General features: G+C 41.4%; 1 protein-coding gene across 1 annotated transcript; it reads left to right on the top strand.

Moving 5' to 3' along the window:
• Positions 1–14,527: 14,527 nt before the first annotated feature.
• Positions 14,528–15,868, top strand: LOC311056758 (E3 ubiquitin-protein ligase TRIM21-like; the record flags this gene model as incomplete). Its single annotated transcript, XM_084073564.1, has 1 exon — positions 14,528–15,868. The coding sequence occupies one exon, from the start codon at positions 14,528–14,530 to the stop codon at positions 15,866–15,868; it is 1,341 nt and encodes a 446-aa protein (XP_083929690.1).
• Positions 15,869–21,824: the final 5,956 nt, after the last annotated feature.

Below are 21,824 nucleotides of genomic sequence, written 5' to 3'. Positions count from 1 at the left end.
ATTGAAACTCCTGGTCGAATATTGTTCAACTACAAGTGAAAGTTGGTCTGTCAATGTTATAACCTGACTCCACCAGATGGAAGAAGCTTGCTTCACACACTTTAGTCCATGAGCCAGACAAGATGTCATTATCGAAAGAGTGGGCAAAACCATACCTATATTAAATTGTTTATAGGGTCTATCTAAGTAAATAAATATATGGTAACCTTTCCACAGGAGCAGCTTTTTCATATTTATCACACATTTTGTTATTTTCCCCATACGTACGTGACAGGTGAAAAAATATCAACATTTAAAAAATAGTTATCATAATGAAACTTTCCCAGTTGATTACTTACATGAAGACAATGATTTATCGTATGACAAGTTTTCTGAAATTGTATATTTAAATATGCAAATTAGGCATTGGGAAAATATGCCCAAATTTGCATAACTTTCCAGAATCAACATTGGAAGATTGGACAAAGCCAGAGTCAACATACTTATATCATTTTGTTAAGATGTTGGAGTTAAAGGTTTTAAACGAGGGAATATTCAATATCTGGCTCAATTTTGGGGCTCCGGCTCATGGACTAAATGCTTAATTTGCATATTTAAATATACAATTTCAGAAAACTTGTAATACGATAAATCATTGTCTTCATGTAAGTAATCAACTGGGGAAGTTTCGTTATGATAACTATTTTTTACATTTTGTAATTTTTTTCACCTGTCATGTATGTATGGGGAAAATAACAAAATGTGTGATAAATATGAAAAAGCTGCTCCTGTAGAAAGGTTATCATATATTTATTTACTTATATTGACCCTATAAACAATTTAATATAGGTATGGGTTTTGCCCACTCTTTCGGTAATCATTGCTCAATTTTGGGACTCTGGCTCATGGACTACTTGTTTTACAGCCTACTTCCATCTGGGACCTCGGTAGCCAAACCGCTGCAAGACGGCGGTTCCCTCTTTTTCAAGCTACTTGGCAGGCGATTGGATGGGACCATCTGTCTATCACCGCCTGGGCCAACCAATCATATTGAGGTGTCTACATGCAGTGGCGTGCACAGACATTTTGAGGGGCAGGTACTCAAGTAAATTATACTTTTTTTGTTTACTTGGTCTGCTCTTTTTTCCCTCTACACCTATACCTATTTGCCAAAAATAGCCGATCTACAAGCCCACAACGCCTCGCAGCGCGAGGCGTTGTGGGCTTGTAGATCTGCTATTTTTGGCTAAAGTTCTCCTCAGAAAAGGGATGCCAGGTTTTGAGTGGTTATGGTAAAAAGAAAAATCATATCACATAAAGATTTGGCGCACCCCCTGTAGTAACTCTGAGGACCCCCTAGGGGTCCCGGACCCCCTGTTGAAGACCCCTGCTGTAAACTGGGAAAAAAAACGTTTTTTTTCTCCTTTTTTTCATAAGGGCACTTCTGGTCAAGAGGGCAAAGGGCAGGTGCTCTAGCACCACCTAGAGTCTATCTGTGCACGTCCCTGACGGCGGTCCCTTTTTTCAAGCTACTTGGCAGGCGATTGGATGGGACCGTCTCCGCCTGGGCCAACCAATCATATTGAGGTGTCTACATGGCGTATAGTAGCTGCTCAACTTGTAGTGTTGTTGTTTCGTGGTAGCAGCCGTGATGAATAGTGAAAGAACTACATGGACGGGCGCTTCTCCATGGCGTCACACCCATTCTCACCAAGATCCCGCCGGCAGATGCCGCTGATTGGTTCGACTGGGCACGGGTCGGTTAACGCGATCCCAGATGAGGCTGTATTGTAAACTTGTGAACTCAATACCGCCCCCATCTGGCCTGGAGTCAGGTTATCAATTTTATACCCGAGTTACCTAAGTACTGGAGTACTCGCTACAGTGCATGCTTTTAACAATACTTAAGTATTCAAAAGTACCGATTACAAAGTAAATTTATTTTGTAATAATAATGAATTACTGTATTGACATTTTGAAATCTTCCCAAGAAAAAAAGAAGGAAAAAGAAAAACGAAAGAAAATAAAATCATTTTTTTTAAATGGGGCTTAAGTGGTTAATTCATAATGTATTTGTATACGTTTGGGTCACAGGTGTCCTTCCTAGACATGTAGTGGAGTCATGAGTACAGCATTTGTCTTTGAAATGTAATGTCATGAGGTTAAATATAAAAAAAAAAAAATCAAATAGAAGTAAATTACAGATACTGAAAGTAAATTAGAATTGCAGTACTCAAGTACATTTTCTTTAATCAACTTCTCTTGTCAGGTGTACTGTTCTTCCAGAAGGTGAGTTAATTTGTTATTATTGATTGATTGATTGATTGAATACTTCATTAGTCAGACATGTGAACAGCACAAGATACAGTAAGTCATTAAGGGCCCTATTTTGGCCAAGGCTATACCCGCACCCAGTGCCCACTACCCGTGATTTACTGCACACTACCCGTGAATCAGAGATAAGGGAGCTGGCACTGTCCCTATACACTATTTTGCAGCCGCTATACCCTACCATTTATTATGCCGACTCCACTATTGGAGGTGTGGCCCTGGGCGTGTTGTTGCATTATCCCCAAAATTGCTATTTTGACCACACATGTTTGGGACAGCACATAGTGGAATCTAAAACCACCCGCTGTGCCACCAATATCGTTTGGTGGAGCGCGACTCCACCAAAAAAAAAAAAACTCCCGCCAGGCCGCACACAACGGCACATCATTCGAGGTCTCCCTCTCTTCTAATTCTCAATAAATCTCTGTGATTCTAATTGTCCTATGGTCAGCAGAAGGGAGAGTGTCAATTCCTTGTGTCAATTGTGTTTATATAAGACTAGAGTTTCGGGGGGCTACGCCCCCCTCAACCCCAGCCGCGCACGGGGCCCAGCGTGGCCGTGTGTATATTGGGGGACCCAAATCGCCGGAGTAAAACTGTGGAGAATTTTTTTTGAAAAAGGGAAAAATTTGAAGAAATAATATTTTTTATGTTTCAGGGGGTCCACAGGGGGTCCGCGGACCCCCTGATGGTCCACTGACCCCCTGTGGAGTGTTGGGACGCGCGGGGACACCCCTGGAACATTTTTTTTTTTTTCATGAAGGTGGTTGCTTGTTTCTGGCGCTGGCTGTGCAAACCTGGCAACCCAGCGCATGCTGCCGCACAAACGTGGCAACCCAGCGCATGCTGCCGCACGTTACACCAGAAATGGTGCCTGGAGAAAATGGTGACCAAAAAAAAAGTTTGGAAAAAAAGGAAAAAACCCCCGCAGCGGCTGCGTGCTGTTGTGGTGATGAGGTCGTGCGCACGGTAAACGGTACGAAGCTGCCTCCCCTTCCGTTTTGTCCGACATTTGGTGAGTAGAATTAATTATGTTGCGCGGTGGAAAAGGTGTAGTGAGCAGTGAGATGTCCCCTACGCGAGGCGTAAATTCAGCGCGGCCGGCGTGGCGAGTCAGTTGGCGACATGTGGTCTGGCGGTGCGTTGTTTAGTCGATAACAGAGCTGTGGGGTGTGGACACCGAGGGTGCGGAAGTTGGTCGCCATTTATATAGTTAGATGATAGTCTATTCAAAGAAGACAATTTGTGCGTCGCGCAATGCAATGCTTTCCAAATTACACAGTTTTATCTATTACGCAATAAATAATGAACTGATTACAAAAATATGAAATTCTCTCTAATCAGTAACATGTAGGTGATACGTATGTCTATCAAATGTGGTTTTATTGAAAGGCAATCAAAGGCTAGAGCCTATAAAGTAAACATCGGGCGTCTATGTTTAATGTTAAATCCCCTCAGTGCGGCCGCAGTGAGAGGAGCAGTGTTGCCAGAATTTGCGAGAGGAATAAGCAACCAGGTCTATGAAAACAAGCCCAAAAGAAGTGACTATAGTAGGCCACATGAGCACTTCAAACCTATATATGTTGGCCGTTAAACAATGTGCATATTTATATATGTTGGCTATTTGCAAATAGCCGATCTACAAGCTCAACCGTTCTACCATTATTTACATGCAACTTTACAGAAAAACAAGCCCAATGTGGCTTATAATAAGCAGACCTGGCAACACTGCAGACAGGGAGAGAGGAGAGCGGCAATGGAATCTGGCACAGTGATTGTTTTATTATTGAAACGCCCAAACCACACCTATGCATAATGTAACGGGTAGTGCAGGTGTTTTGCGGCAGGTGTCCCAGAATAGCAACTTTTGTGGGGTGAACGCCCCTTGTGCACTCATAAATACACTCCTAAATCCCAAATTAGTGGGTTTAGCCAGTCTGGCCCTTTTATAGGGCCCTAAGGCTGAAAGGATAACACAAACAAGTCTGACTGCAGACAGTGGTGGAAAAAGTACTCAAATGTTTTACTTAACACATTGATTGCCAAGATCGCATTGATGCGTTCTTTCCAAAAACAATGATCGATCGTCACTCAGAGAAGGAGAATGTGGAAAAACGTCACATCCGTTCATCCCAATGATGGGATTTTCAGAAAAACAGCTGTAACTCAGTTTCTTTTTTTTTTGCATTGAAAACCACTAGTTTTCAGCGGGCCGAAACCCCAAAATGGCGGATCGCGGTTGGAAGGTTGTCGTTCCTATGGATACACAGATCCCTCCTCCAACCCACGGGGACTATTTTTTTGTTTTTTTTGGGACACAAATGTCGCTTCCACAGCATTTCAAATATCATCGGATTGAGGTAATTACACTGGCAAGGGGATAGAAAACTATGTTTAATATCTTAGCAATCAATGTGTTAAGTGAAGTAAAAGTAAGGTATTCAAAATTTACTTGAGTTAAAGTACAAAGGTATTGGTATCAAAATGTACTTTAAGTAACCAAGAGTAAAAGTACTCATTGTGCAGAATGTCCCAATTCACTAGTTCAACATGTATATATATTTTTTTGAAAGTAGCAGATCTACAAGCTCACAATGCGTTGCATCGCTGTCTGTCTGTCTGTCTGTCAGACAGACAGACGCTGTGAAGCTCGCTGTTGCTTAAAGCACTAGAACCCTTGCATTCCTACTCTACAAGCTCACAGCCTGTCATGATGCAACTGTTTGTGAGCTTGTAGATCACTTATTTATAGAGATCTGGTGCAGAGGGGGGTGGAGAAAAAAAAGGGCTTACCAAGTACTAAGCCGACTCTCTCTGGGAAACAAAGTATGAGTTTGCTAAGTTGGTTTAAGTGGTTTATATGAAATCACAGCCTGAGCCAACCTCAGAGGTTTAGAAGTAAACCATATTTCTGAAAACCATATGTATTATTTGTTGAATGCAAAAAAAAAGTGTATTTTCTAAACAATGTCTATGTATTTTTCAAAACTAGACAAGAATACTAGACATGTAAGAGAGCCAAAGGGCCACATAACATATTGTATATAGGTCAAGGGTCTTCAACAGGCGGTCCGGGACCCCCAGGGGTCCTCAGAGGGTATAACTACAGGGGGTCCACCAAATGTGTGTGTGATGGGGTCGCGATGACACAGTGAAACCCCCTGTGTTTAGCCACCGCCAGGGGATCGATCATAATGGATCTAAATTCTTCTGTGACCAGTTGAAAAGGTAAAAAAATATCGCTGACAGTGATTTATTTATGTATTTACTCTGGCAGTGAATGAGTTTTAAGTACAGTACTTAATTAAATTAAGTAGTTAATGTACAGTATGAATGAGACATCAACTTCATGAATAGTTTATTCATATTCTTCATAAACACTCCTGGTCTCTGTACGAGCGTTGGGCCTCATACAACTTCAAATCAATATCTCCATTATTTCAAACTTTTGCCTTGATTTTAGCTTCAACCATTATTATTTTATACTTTGGGCTATTCAAAAATAGCAGATCTACAAGCTCATGGCGCGGCACCGAGTGCCGCGCCATGAGCTTGTAGATCTGCTATTTTTTGAAATAAAAGTGAACATCTGTGCACATCTTTGAGTATTATATTTTTTAAAGCGAACATTTTTAACTCAAATCTTTGCTTCTGGCTGGTCCCTGGAACCAACATACTTTGAGATGGGGGGTCGCAGGCCAAATACATATAATTGTGGTGGTCCTTGACATGAAAGAGTTTTGAGAACCACTGATATGGCAACTTACCAGACCCTCCAGACAAATGTGATTGTGCGATCGCATTATTTACCGCATAATATGCAAAATGGCGCATAATTATGCGAGGGTCATCTTTTTTCAAAAAGGCTGCATCGCATCACATCGCATAAAATGCCCATCGCATCGCATAGCATCACACAATATGACAAATATGCGGCGCATATTTTGCAACTTTTCTCATATTTCTGAACTTTCCGCATATTTTGCAACTTCATGCAATTTCACCGCATAAAATCACATAAAAACCCTTTATGTCCATATATGGAGATATCTGTGTCTGTGTTCCCTTTATGTCCATATATGGAGATAATAGTATCTGTGTTCCCTTTATGTCCATATATGGAGATATCTGTGTCTGTGTTCCCTTTATGTCCATATATGGAGATAATAGTATCTGTGTTCCCTTTATGTCCATATATGGGGATATCTGTGTCTGTGTTCCCTTTATGTCCATATATGGAGATATCTCTATCTGTGTACCATTTATGCCCATGCAGACATGTCCTTGTCTGTGGCAAATTTTCGATGTTGTATTGTTTTAATATTATATTGTTCTTATTTTCCCCACTTTAAGCTGTACCAACGCATCTTGTCAATCAAAAAGGGGCGTTTTTACATGCACACAAACGCAGTGGTGGAAAATGTACTCAACCCCAGAAACTTGAGTCAACGTGTATTGAAACTCCTGGTCGAATATTGTTCAACTACAAGTGAAAGTTGGTCTGTCGTTATAACCTGACTCCACCAGATGGAAGAAGCTTGCTTCACACGCTTTAGTCCATGAGCCAGACAAGATTTCATAATCGAAAGAGTGGGCAAAACCATACCTATATTAAATTGTTTATAGGGTCAATCTAAGTAAATACATATATGGTAACCTTTCCACAGGAGCAGCTTTTTCATATTTATCACACATTTTGTTATTTTCCCCATACGTACGTGACAGGTGAAAAATAATAGTTATCATAATGAAACTTTCCCAGTTGATTACTTACATGAAGACAATGATTTATCGTATTACAAGTTTTCTGAAATTGTATATTTAAATACGCAAATTAGGCATTGGGAAAATATGCCCAAATTTGCATAACTTTCCAGAATCAACATTGGAAGACTGGACAAAGCCAGAGTCAACATACTTATATCATTTTGTTAAGATGTTGGAGTTAAAGGTTTTAAACGAGGGAATATTCAATATCTGGCTCAATTTTGGGGCTCTGGCTCATGGACTAAATGCTTAATTTGCATATTTAAATATACAATTTCAGAAAACTTGTAATACGATAAATCATTGTCTTCATGTAAGTAATCAACTGGGGAAGTTTCATTGTGATAACAATTTTTTACATTTTGTAATTTTATCACCTGTCATGTATGTATATGGGGAAAATAACCAAATGTGTGATAAATATGAAAAAGCTGCTCCTGTAGAAAGGTTATCATATATTTATTTACTTATATTGACCCTATAAACAATTTAATATAGGCATGGTTTTGCCCACTCTTTCGGTAATCATTGCTCAATTTTGGGACTCTGGCTCATAGACTGTTGGTTCTCAAAGTGGGGTCCGGGGACCCCCAGGGGTACTTGAGGGGGTTCCAGGGGGTACCCAGCTAAATGGTGGACAGGAACCAAATGGACCCTTATGGGTCTGTAACTCCGAGAGTGTACAAATGGAACCAAATGGACCCTTATGAGTCTGTAACTCCGAGAGTGTACAAATGGAACCAAATGGACCCTTATGGGTCTGTAACTCCGAGAGTGTACAAATGGAACCAAATGCCCTCACGGGTCCATTTGGTTCCATTTGTACACTCTCAGAGTTACATTAACATTGATTTTACAATATGAATTGGGGTCCCAGAGGTATAAATGCCATTAAATGGGGGTCCATAGCCTAATGCATGTCAAACTGGTGGTCCTTGAAATTAAAATGGCTGAGAATCACTGCTAGAGAGCCGTAAAAACCTTCCCTTATTGGGGTCCCTGGCTTATATTTTCAAATGGGAGTCCACGGGGTAATAAGTGTGAATTTGGGGGTCCTTGCCATGAAAAAGTTTGAGAACCACTGTCATAGACTACTTGTTTCACATCCTACTTCCATCTGGGACCTCGGTAGCCAAACCGCTACAAGACGGCGGTCCCTTTTTTCAAGCTACTTGGCAGGCGATTGGATGGGACCGTCTCCGCCTGGGCCAACCAATCATATTGAGGTGTCTACATGGCGTATAGTAGCTGCTCAACTTGTAGTCTTGTTGTTTCGTGGTAGCAGCCATGATGAATAGGGAAAGAACTACATGAACGGGCGCTTCTCCATGGCGTCACACCCATTTTCACCAAGATCCCGCCCGCAGATGCCGCTGATTGGTTCGACTGGGCACGGGTCGGTTAACGCGATCCCAGATGAGGCTGTATTGTAAACTTGTGAACTCAATACCGCCCCCATCTGGCCTGGAGTCAGGTTATCAATTTTATACCTGAGTTACAAAGTACTGGAGTACTCGCTACAGTGCATGCTTTTAAAGAAATATTCAAAAGTACCGATTACAAAGTAAATTTATTTTGTAATAATAATGAATTACTGTATTGACATTTTGAAATCTTCCCAAGAAAAAATGAAGGAAAAAAAAAACGAAAGAAAATAAAATCTTTTTTTTAAAATGGGGCTTAAGTGGTTAATTCATAATGTATTTTTATACGTTTGGGTCACAGGTGTCCTTCCTAGACATGTAGTGGAGTCATGAGTACAGCATTTTGAAATGTAATGTCATGAGCTTAAATATTTAGAAAAAATCAAATAGAAGTAAATTACAGATACTGAAAGTAAATTAGAATTGCAGTACTCAAGTACATTTTTTTAATCAACTTCTCTCGTCAGGTGTACTGTTCTTCCAGAAGGTGAGTTAATTTGTTATTATTGATTGATTGATTGATTGATTGAATATTTCATTAGTCAGACATGTGAACAGCACAAGATAAGTCATTAAGGGCCCTATTTTGGCCAAGGCCATACCCGCACCCAGTGCCCACTACCCGTGATTTACTGCCCACTACCCGTGAATCAGGGATAATGGAGCTGGCACTGTCCCTATACGCTATTTTTCAGCCGCTATACCCTACTATTTATTATGCCAACTCCACTATTGGAGGTGTGGCCCATGGGCGTGTTGTTGCATTATCCCCAAAATTGCTATTTTGACCGCAAATGTTTGGGACAGCACATAGTGGAATCTAAAACCACCCGCTGTGCCAGCCATATCGTTTGGTGGAGTGCGCCTGCAACTCCCGCCAGGCCGCACACAACGGCACAACATTCGAGGTCTCCCTCTCTTCTAATAACCTGACCCTGCCAGAGGTGGCGGTATTGAGTAACCAGGTTCCTCAAGACAGCTACATCTGAGATCGCTCAAGGGGTTGAGCTAACGCCGTACCGCTCCCGGTACGGACCAATCAGCGTGAGCTAAGGGTGGGAAGCGGCTGTGACGCCATATAGAAGCGACTGTTGTTTTGTAGTTTCTTCACTAGTCAACATGGCCGCTACCATGAGCAACACCGATATGACGATAGATGCTGCAATAACATTAGTTATTTCTCAACTGGACAATATTTCTTCTTTGAAAGAAGAGCAAAGTATGGCACTGAAGGCTTTTCTGCGTGGAAAAGATGTTTTTGCTCTCCTCCCGACTGGCTTCGGCAAGAGTTTAATTTACCAACTAGCTCCACTGGTAGCGAAAGAACTGGGGACGAAGCCGAAGCCTATATTGATCGTCTCCTTTGACTGCCCTCGTAGCAGATCAAATCAAAGAGGCTACGAATCTGGGACTCTATGCTGGGCAACTCGTAGATAATGCAGCACACACCGACATCCTCGACGGCCGATGTCAGCTGGTCTTTGGTAGCCCGGAGACGTGGTTACTGGAAGATAAATGGCGTGATATGCTTTCCTCACAAGTGTATCGTGAAAACCTACTGGGCATTGTCGTCGATGAAGTTCACGTCGCATACAAATGGTAAGCTAAACGCCGTTAAATGGCTGTATAGTGTAATTGTTACACTACACATACACTGTAATGTTAAACTGTAAAACAAAACAGAGCAGCGTGTTTCTAAATACGGTTACAGTAGTTCAAAGACGAAGTGTTGTAACATTTATGTTTTATTTAGGTCAAACATTATATTATAAACAATAAGCTAACACACACAAACAGACCAAATGTTAAACACAGATCTTACTGTAACTGTATTGTTGTAATGCAACTATGCACGTTACTATTGCTGCTACCTAGACTCAATGTAGGATTTATTTTTCTTTCAACCAGGGGACTGGGTGTTGCTGTCCAAGTGTAGTTATTTGTCATGTAAAGAAAATACAGTATGATATGTGGAAATGTCAGTCTTTACCTGAAGCTACCCGATAACATAAATAACCTAATTATTTCCCCTTTATAACACTATAGAAAGTGTAGCCTACAGCAGTTCTTCATTAATGCTTGTTTGCTGATATATGTGCACTTATTGTCTTTCAGGTTTACCTGTTTTAGCGTTGACAGCATCTGCTGATAACAAGAACAGAGGCCGTGTGACCAGGATGCTGAATATGGAGGAGGCAACTCTCGTGACTGTTAGCCCAAACAGGGTTCCTGCTGATAACTTGAACTGTATGGACTGGGTAGTAAAGGAGGTCAAAGATAAGGGTCTATCAATGTCTCCCATCATAATCTATTGCAGAACACTGAAGTTAGTTGGGAGAGTGTTCACCTATCTTAAAGCAGAATTGGGAGAAGATGCTTGGGTTAACAGAGACCAGGATCAGAAGGCTGAGAACCACCTTATAGGAATCTTCCACAGCAACACACTGTCAAAGTACAAAGACAGAGTTTTGGCCTCCTTTAGTGGAGAGGGAGAGGGGAGCTGCCGAGTGGTTGTTGCAACAACAGCTCTTGGGATGGGCTTGAATTTCCCTGGCATGCAAGGGAAATGTAGAGTGGTAACACAAGAGGACAAATCTCTTATCCGGGAAATGTTAGAGGAGTATATGAGTTGTTTAGAAAAAGACACAGCACATGTCTACACTAGCAAGTCAGCATGTACTGGTTTCAGTGCTGAGCTCATGGATGCAGTAGTAGAACGCTGCACACACATATTTGACTTGTCTTACATTCTTAGAAACCTTCCCGTATTCAGAAAAAAACATGCAAGAGAAATTCTGCTAATCATCAATGAAGTCTTTGGTGACATTGAGGATGTAGAGCCTTCTTCTCAAGAGGGTAGCTTCACTGAGCCAGACATCGATTATACAGGGTATTTTGATGAAGATGATGAGGACTTCGAGATGGGAACACAGCACAGCAGCTCAGAATCGTCTGACGAATAAGCAGTTGGCCATTAAAGGCTCTTATAAGACTCACATTGGTTGTCAATTAAAGCTGTGGAATATTTAGTTGACTGAATGCTCATGATTAAAATGGTTTTGTATGTAATTTGAACATAAGCAAGTGATTAAAAGTTTGTCGCTGCAAAAAATCTGGTGTTTCTTTTCCAGGTATGCAAATATATCACTTTTATATTGATAACCTTTTATCACAAAATAAGTACATCATTGTTTTACATCTGTCCTGGTACTGCGGTATGCAAATATATCACTTTTATATTGATAACCTTTTATCACAAAATAAGTACATCATTGTTTTACATCTGTCCTGGTACTGTATGTCACCCTTTTCACTATGCATGATGACTCTTGATCCCTGCTTCCCCCCCCCCCCATGTTAAAATTGATTGTTTCAAATCATTAGGCTAGAGGCATTGATCAGTTTGCCATTTTACAGATGGGATCCAACTTTGATACTGTACAAACATGTTATGATGTTGTTTTAGAAAGTAAACATGAACAAGTGAGGCAAATTAAAATATTTATTTATAGAAAAAACAACTAAATGCTATAGTTGCGCATACTCAGGTAGGGGAAAATCACAACAATATATATATAACAGGATTATAAAAACAATACAAACATGCGTAGCCTATATTCAATAGGTATATGTACACTCTCATATCCCTTTCAAGTACCCTTTGTTAAACAGTGCAAATTCGAGATACATATTTTCTGTGTGTTAAAGTAATGAGAAAAATAAAGATGCACTTGGTCCAGTCATTGATGAACAGCAACAGTGAATTATTGCAACATTTTTGACTACTTGGCAGCAGTTATTGCACAGACTTTTATAGCACAATGAGATATACGTTATCTAAAGTGTATCGTGGACATGTTGAAAGACTGTAAGGCTATATTATTGACTGACTCAGACTCAAGAGTAAAACGCTTTAACGCTGAGAGGAGAGTTTGGTGACCACAGGCAGGATGCCTCAGGTGACGTCGGTGTTTCTGCTGTAGCGGTAGCCGTTTCTGGAGGTCTTCTGTCTTTGTCCTCTTTTTCCCATCGCCTTAAAATGGAAAAATCTTCTTCCATTCTTTGAAGCAAGCGAAGACATGACCTACATCCGACACGATACGGAGGGGTCTTTAAACAGCGTTAAACCTAACGCTATCAGGCGTTCGTTAATACTTGTTTCGTTTGCAAGCTTAGGCTTATCAAATATCTTCCTTGTACCCGTTAAAATACCTTTTATGCGCAAATTCGTGTTACAAAATCGGCAAAAATCTCCGACCTCCATGATAACTTTTTTTAGCAACTTCTTGAGCGTTCTTGTTATGGTGAAATACTGAACTACGGTGTTGACTTCCTGGTGTCGCGACGACCATACGTCACGTAGACACATCGATATGATTGGTTGTGTTTGCACGCCCACACGGTGATAGACAGACGGTCCCATCCAATCATCTACCAAGTATCTTGAAAAAAAGGAACAGCCCCGTCATCGAATTGGCTCCCGAGATCCCAGATCCAAATAAGCTGTGAAACAATGTGTGGAGCAAGCTGTTTGGATCTGGTAGCGTCAGGTTACTCTTCTAATTCTCAACAAATCTTTGTGATTCTAATTTTCCTATGTTCAGCAGAAGGGAGAGTGTCCCAAATGAGTGGGTTTAGCCTTAGGGCCCTTTTATAGGGCCCTAAGGCTGAAAGGATAACACAAACAAGTCTGACTGCAGACAGTGGTGGAAAAAGTACTCAAATGTTTTACTTAAGTAAAAGTAGTTACAAGTAAAAGTAAGGTATTTAAAATTTGCTTGAGTAAAAGTACAAAGGTATTGGTATCAAAATGTACTTTAAGTAACCAAAAGTAAAAGTGCACAATGTCCCAGTTCACTAGTTCAACATGTATATATATGTTTTGAAAATAGCAGATCTACAAGCTCACAATGCGTTGCATCGCAACGCATTGTGAGCTTGTAGATCGGCTATTTTCAAACAGCAGAAACATATATACAGTAGGGTTGAACTGGTTAATGTATGTTTTGTAATAATAATCTAAATGAACTAGTAACTAAAGTTTTCAAATAATTGTAGTCGAGTAAAAGTACAATATTTGCCTCTGAGATGTAGTGGAGTAGAAGTAAAAGTATTGACAATGGGAAATATGATCTGAACTTTCCGCATATTTTGCAACTTCATGCAATTTCACCGCATAAAATCACATAAAAACCCTTTATGTCCATATATGGAGATATATGTGTCTCTGTTCCCTTTATGTCCATATATGGAGATAATAGTATCTGTGTTCCCTTTATGTCCATATATGGAGATATCTCTATCTGTGTATCATTTATGCCCAGACATGTCCTTGTCTGTGGCAAATTTTCGATTTTGTATTGTTGTCTCCGCCAGGCCGAAGTATAATTGTGTGTGTGTGTGTGTGTGTGTGTGTGTGTGTGTGTGTGTGTGTGTGTGTGTGTGTGTGTGTGTGTGTGTGTGTGTGTGTGTGTGTGTGTGTGTGTGTGTGTGTGTGTGTGCGTGCGTGCGTGCGTGCGTGCGTGCGTGCGTGCGTGCGTGCGTGCGTGAGAGTGTGTGTGTGTGTGTGTGTGTGTACAGTATGTACATGCATTTTCATTGATTTCCATAATAAATCATTTCTAGGGTTGCTATGGCTACCTAATATTGCCGATCAGTGTACTTGGATACCAGTCTGACGTCACGGAACTCCTTATTTGGGCAAGGCTGACACAGAACTCCTGGTGTGGGTGGGGCTTGTCGTCATAGTGACATCACAGTGACGATGTAAAGCTCCCGGTATAAAAGTAGAGCCCGCACGCTGACAGAACAACATCCAAAATCCATCATCGCGTCACCATCGCCTCCTACTGGACCCTCCGCCACCTGCTAGAAAAATCCTTCCGCATCATCTTCACCGCTTAGCGTTGTACTCGTAGCTTCACCGAACACATTCACTAGAAGAGTCACACTAGTGATCACTGGCTGCGTTCTCTCTTACAAAGGAAGTTATTTAGTTGTTACACTTTTATTCTCAGTGTGTAGGAATGGCCTCTGCCAGCAGTCTCCTGTCTGAAGATCACTTCCTGTGTTCCATCTGTATGGACGTGTTCACTGATCCAATCACCACTCAATGTGGACACAACTACTGCAAAGCCTGTATCACACATTACTGGGACACTAATGATGTGTGTAAGTGTCCACTGTGTAACAAAGCCTTCCATATGAGACCAGAATTCTCTGTTAATAAAGTTCTCTCAGTGATGGCCGATCAGATCAGGAGTCGCAAGTTGAAAGAAGAATATGAAGCAAAGACAGAGGCTGAAGTTCAGCAGATGATCCAGGAGAGACGACTGAAGATTCAGGAGGTCAAACACTCAGTAGAGCTCAGCAGGAAAGATGCAGATACAGTGATAACCGTCAGTGTTCAGGTGTTCACTGCTCTGATCAGCTGTATGGAGAGAAGTCAGGCTGAGCTCATTGATGTGATTGAAAAGAATCTCAAAACAACAGAGAAACAGGCTGAAGGCTTCATTAAAGAGCTGCAACAGGAAGTCACTCTACTAGAGAAGAGACGCTCTGAGCTGAAGCAGCTCTCACACACTGAAGACCACCTCCACCTCCTCCAGAACGTTCCTTCCATCAGCGCTGAGTGGACACCCACCAAGGACTGGACAAACATCAATGTCCATCAGTCTTCACATGTGGGGACATTGAGGACAGCTGTGGCTCAGCTGGAGAAGACACTCAGTCATGAGCAGAAGAAGCAGCTGTGTGATGCTGAGCTGAGGAGGATCCAGCAATATGCTGTGGATGTAACTCTGGACCCTGATACAGCAAATCCCTGGCTCATCCTGTCTGAGGATGGAAAACAAGTGCATTGTGGAAATGTAAAGAAGAATCTCCCAGACAACACAGAGAGATTCTCTAAATATGCCAATGTCTTGGGAAAACAAAGCTTCTCCTCAGGAAGGTTTTACTATGAGGTTCAGGTTAAAGGGAAGACTGACTGGAGTTTAGGAGTGGCCAGAGAGTCCATCAACAGGAAAGGTGTAGAAATACTGAGTCCCACCAAGGGTTACTGGACTATAGTATTGTTGAATGGAAATGAGTACTGGGCTGAAGCTGACCCTCCTGTCCTCCTCCCTGTAAGAGAGGAGGTCCAGAGAGTGGGAGTGTTTGTGGATTATGAGGAGGGTCTGGTCTCCTTTTATGATGTGGAGACCAGAGTTCATCTCTACTCTTTCACTGGCTGCACCTTCACTGAGAAACTATTTCCATTCTTCAGGGCATGTAATAATGATGGTGGTAGAAACTCTGCTCCTCTGATCATCTCTCCTGTCAACATGGACGCTGAGCTCGGGGAGGACGGTGGGAACATTGATTGATTGATTGAAATTTGTATTAGGCAAAAAGAATGTAAAACAACACAGTTACATTTATAATACTTTTGTCTAAAAGGTCCGGCCAAAAAAGTCCTTGCGGGCTTGTTTCCATTGGGGTCCTTGAATTAATTTCATAGACATATATAACATGCTCCCTGCATCTTCAAATAGGTCCCATTTGTCCCCTCCAATAAATAATAATGGTAGAAACTCATCTCTCCTGTCACCATGAAGTAGAATAGCATGGAGTTTAAATAATGAGCAAATTGGACATATATAGGCAGAAGAGATTAAAAACATGTATTAAAAAGTATTAGTTATTATTATTAATACTAATAATTATTAATACTAATAATATATTAAGATATAACAGTAAAAACAAAATAGCAGATCTACAAGCTAACAACTGAACCATGACAAACCATTACATTTAACCCTTTAAGACGTTAGGCCGATTCTACAAATGCCTTCTAAATCAGTCGTTCTAAAACATTTTTGTGCCAAGGACCCCCACATTTAAATATACTGTACATATTTTGCCGCAGATGCCCACTTGATTTTTTTCTGTTGTGCCAGGGACCCTTAGAATGGAGGATTTGTGTAAAAAAAAAAATCAAAGAAAAAATGTAACTCTTTCAAGATTTTTGTCACTATAAGCTTATAGATCTGCTATTTTTGAATAGCCAAAGTATGACATGTTAAAGTGGTTCTGTGACGGTTCCCTGTATACAGTAGTATGATAATGTTATGTCACTCTTAGGTTATATGGTTATGGTTTAAAGTTGCTTTGCATTCATTTGTGTTCTCATTGGTTCCAATAGGACTTGGGGAGCAGTGAGATGAGTTGGCAATCAGCCAAATTGGCGTGCACCTGGGCCCGGGTGTCCACGCCCTATAAAAGCCTGCCTCCCCAGTCTGCTCTCTCTCCTTCAGTTCATTTGCTTTTGGTCCTCACCCAAGCTACACCTTTTTCTCCCACATTTGTGTTCCCACATGCAACACTCACATACATTACACAATCCACTCATCCATACACGCATTACGCTACTGACTTCCACACCTCATCTGTTCATTTATGATCTGTTTGTTCATTTTGATTATTCAATAAAACACTATATTCTTTGAAAACTGCGTCTCCCCTGTATTGTTGTTGTGTTCCCTGGTCCCCCTAGGCCAGGGGCATAACAGTTGAAGTTATTTTGACTCTATATTAACACATTTTGCTGGGGACCCCCTGGTACCCAACCGCCCTTCAAAGATTTGCACACATGTCCACGTTTCTTTTTCTCTCCAAAATATCAGATCTACAAGCTCATAGTGCGGCACGCGGCGTGCTAAAAAAGAATCACATTTTCTTTTGTATTATTATCTTCTCATGAACATGTTATATCTATATGTCTGCCCTTAAAAACTAACACTGAAGAATTGTATCCGTTTGTTACTCTGATCCAAACCAAATGGACCCGTTAAGGTATTTGGTTCTATTTATACACAGACGGGGTTTATCACGTTGGGGCGGGGGGGGGGGGCTGTATAAATGAAGTTTAGAGTTTTGTGAGCAGTGCACAGGCCCGTGAATGATGATGCTGTCTCCGTGTTTTCCTCGAGGGAGACGAAGAGTGTGTGTGTGTGTGTGTGCGTGTGCGTGTGCGTGTGCGCGTGCACGCGCGTGTGTGCGTGCGTGCATGTGTGAATGTTCACGTCAGTGCTGAGATAAGTGAGTGCACTTGTCCACATCACAAAGCACTTTCAGACGGTCCCAGGAGACGAAGTCTGGAGAGTGTTTTTTTAGGTTTTAAAGGTATAAAGCAGGGGTGTCCAGTCTGTCCACGTTTTTCTTCAAAAGGGGCCATATTATTTGAAGATAATAAAAAATACCTTTAGAGCCGCCTATCTCCTGTCATACTGTACCTTTAGTTTAGACCAGAACAAAGTCACATACAAATGCAACGCATTACAACTATTTTATTTCAGGGTAAGTGTTGAATAGCTCTATATTATGACAGTAGGCTACTCATTGCTAAAGTTTTTATTTAGTAACAGGAGTGTCTCTCCAGCTCTTGCATTTTCAGGTCAAGACACACATTCTATCCAATCAGGAGAGAGAACTCAGACAGGATGATTAAACAAGTCAAATTGGAAGTGATGACATGAAAGCTTTAATGGCTGTTGGAAGGGCATTGGTGGCAGCATAGTAGAATGCGGAAGAATGAGGAAATCACTGAAAAGTCAACATGTGCCTTATTCCCCCCACTCAATTTACTTAAAGTACCAAAAGTTGAAAGTACTAATCATGCAGAATGTCTAATTTCACGAGTTTTCAAATGTGTACAAATCTTTTGAAAATAGCCGATCTATACGAGCTCACAATGCGTTGCGACGCATTGTGAGCTTGTAGATCTGCTATTTTCAAATGGCCAACATGTATATAGGGCTGAAGTGGTTAATGTGTGTTTGTATTAATAATCAAAATCTACAAAATAACTAGTTACTAGAAAATGTGCTCCTCGGAGCACAGGTCTCCGCCAGGCCAGGTGGTAAAACTGTTCCTGATTAATTCTGTCTTACCTATTTATATTACATATTGTGATGTCACGTGAAGCTTGACCAATGTTAGGTGTTCACAGGACGGACATACACACACACGGACGGACAAAGTGAAAACATACTCTCCACCATGCCTTCGGCCTGGCGGAGACTTCGGCCTTGGGTCCACTTTCTGACATCTTCTTTAAGAATGCGGCACCAGCTTCATCAACTTGAACGTCTTCTAGTTCTTTAAGTGATCTGTAGCGTCTCCTCTTACTGGTGTAATGCTGCTCGTTGTCTCCGCCAGGCCGAAAGGCATGGCGAGAGAGTATGTTTTCCACTCCGTCCGTCCGTCCGTCCGTGTGTGTGTGTGTCCGTCCGTCTGTGACCAGCTAATCTCGGGCACCGTTGTCTTGATCGCAGCGAAACTGTGCACACACACTCCCTGGATGCCAATTCAGAACCTTCACCCCATTTTTTTCTCATGGGCCTTTTATAGCGCCACCAGGAGGCCGATTTGTGCAAAACATATTTTTTGACAGTACTCCTACAGATTTTGTCCAAAAATCACCCAAATCGGTACACAGTATCTCTATAGTCATTAAACAAAACTGGTCTGTCAGATTTCTCATATTCCATCCTGATTGGCTAAAAATGTCTGCCAAAGTTTGCAGGAGTGCACCGTTTTGAACAAAATGCCTCAAATCATGAACACAGCATGAAATTTCCGTGAAATTTTGCACGCTCATTCCCATTAGGCCGAGGAAGAACTACCATTTGAACATTTTCAAATCAGCCTCATGGTGGCGCTATAACAGGCCGATTCGTGTTTTTACCTATAATTGCACCGATCTGTGTAAAACTTTGTATGCACACTCCCTAGAGGTCAAGGAAAAACCTTTGCCCTGCATTTTTCACATCTACCTTTTATAGCGCCACCAGGAGGCCGACTTATGTAAAACAAATTATTTTATACTACTCCTTCCAATTTTATCCAAATTTCACGCAAATCGGTACACATGATCTCTATAGTCATGTGATCACGACGGATGTGTTTGATTTTTCATATTCCATACTGATTGGCTAAGATTGACATCTAAAGTTTGCATTATTGCCTTGTTTTGAACAAAATTCTGCAAATCATGAACGCACCGTCCAATTGCGCTCAAACTTTGCACGCACATTCACACTATGTTGAGGAACAAATGCCACCCTTTTAACATTGGCCTGTTATAGCGCCACCAGCAGGTCTAATTTAGCAAAACCAATGTTTTTAACAAAATGCCTCAAATCATGAATGCAGTCAGGGTCCAATTGTCGTGCAAGGCCTAGGAACAAATGGCACCCTTTTCACATTGGCCTGTTATAGCGCCACCAGCAGGTCTAATTTAGCAAAACCAATGTTTTTAACAAAATGCCTCAAATCATGAATGCAGTCAGGGTCCAATTGTCGTGCAAGGCCTAAGAACAAATGGCACCCTTTTCACATTGGCCTATTATAGCGCCACCAGGAGGCCACAATAGCTTACCTGACCTGGCGGAGACCTGTGCTCCGAGGAGCACTTTTTCTAGTTGATGTTGTCTTTAATCTATTGAATACTGTGACCAGTGACTTATTTTCCTTTCGATGTTCTTTACAGACTCTTGTACTTTTTCTTCCAGAGAATGTAGCAATCTTTGCTGTGTCATGTTGTCGGCATTTGTGGCTCGTCTTCGTTTTTTGTCATTTAGGGATTCCAGTGCTCTTTGTCTCTGTTTCTTAGCTTTGGCCTTCTGCTGTCGGCGTTGCGCCTTTGCTTCTTCATGAGGTTTCAGACGATGATTTCCTGCTTCTTCAGTTTGCGTAATGAGAGTTAGTTGCATTGTGTGATCTCAGCTGTGATCTCTGTTTGTACTGGAAAATACTGTTCCTGAATAATCCTGTCTAAGCTATTGATTACCTCTTTAGTCTTTGGAAGTGACACACCTATTTATAGGATTTTATTTCGTCATGCGTCCCTCTAGCCAATCAAAAGCATTGGTGACAACATATTGTCACGTGTCACGTGAAGCTTGATCAATGTTAGCTTGGCTAGGGGAGGGGAAACACACAGCGGGACGGGAACGAAAACATACTCTCCACCATGCCTTCGGCCTGGCGGAGACAATAAAGTGTTCAAATAATTGCAGTGGAGTAAAAAGTACAATATCTGACTCTGAGATGTAGTGGAGTATAAAGTAAAAGTATAGGAAATACTCCAGTAAAGTTAAAAAAGCCTCAAAATTGTACTTAAGTAGTACTTAATATACTTAGTTACTGTACACCACTGGTGGAGTGTGAGACAGCTCATTACCCCATGGTGGGGGGGGGGGGGCAGAGACAGATGGCCTGATGGGAACACAGCCAAGGCAATTAAAGCCCCAGACAGACCGGCGTGATTAAGAGTTAGCGGGCCATTAGCATCCGCTAGGCTCGCTGCTCCCACTGGTCCAAAGCTCTAGAGGAGGAGGAGGGAAAAGCCCTGAGGCATGATGGGACATGGAGTCATTTTTCATCGAAGACGACGGGGAGGAACAAAAAGAAAGAAAGAAGAAGAAGAGCGGGACACTGAAATGAACAGACATAATGAGGGGGAACGACAAGATTTGTATGATTTTTTTGTTGTTGACCGTGATGCAATGGTGATGTACTGTAGGCCATGTGGTTTAATGATACACAACATGTATTTAGAGAAGAGAAGAGAAGAGAAGAGAAGCACGGCACTCGGTGCACGACACTATGAGCTTGTATATCTGCTATTTTTGAATAGCCAAAGTATAAAATAAGTGGTATAGTCCACCAAAAGTCCACCCCCCCCCCCCCCCCCCCCCCCACCTTCTGAGAGCCTGTGACGTCCCTGAAGGACAGGATCAGAAACGACTACAGAAGTAGATCAGCCCAGGTTAGAGGGTTTTGTGGATGAGGTCCAGATGGTTTGAGCTTGGCAATTTCCACTATTAATGTTTATTTTTTAAGCATAAAGTAATTAAATATGTGTTATTTGTCATATCTGCCCTGTGCAACTTTTGTTTTGCGAAGGCTATAAAAGCCAATCAGAAATGTAATTTTCATTCATAATGTTCCAATAATGTCCAAGGACAGAAACGCGATTAAATCGTTAATCGCAACTATTTGTGTGACAATGAATCGTCAAGTAAAATAATCATGAAAAAATAGTCATAATCATGGTTAAGCTCTAATCTTCACAACCCCTGACAGGGATTTATCCAAAAGAGAAAGACGGTGGGCCCTATTTTCGCCGGTGCCTTACCCATTATCCCTAAACTTCTTTGTCATTTTTTTTTACTATTTTTAAAAACATTATCAAATAGTTCAAATAGCCGATCTACAAGCTCACAACACGTCGATATAGATCGCCTAGTTGAACTATTTGATTTCTTTTTTTTAAAT

The sequence above is a fragment of the Gymnoscopelus microlampas genome (genome assembly GCF_963454915.1).
Source record: "Gymnoscopelus microlampas genome assembly, chromosome: 12".
Classification (NCBI taxonomy): Eukaryota; Metazoa; Chordata; class Actinopteri; order Myctophiformes; family Myctophidae; genus Gymnoscopelus; species Gymnoscopelus microlampas.
Note: the sequence above shows the minus strand (reverse complement) of the source record. Positions and strands in the feature narration are given on the sequence as shown.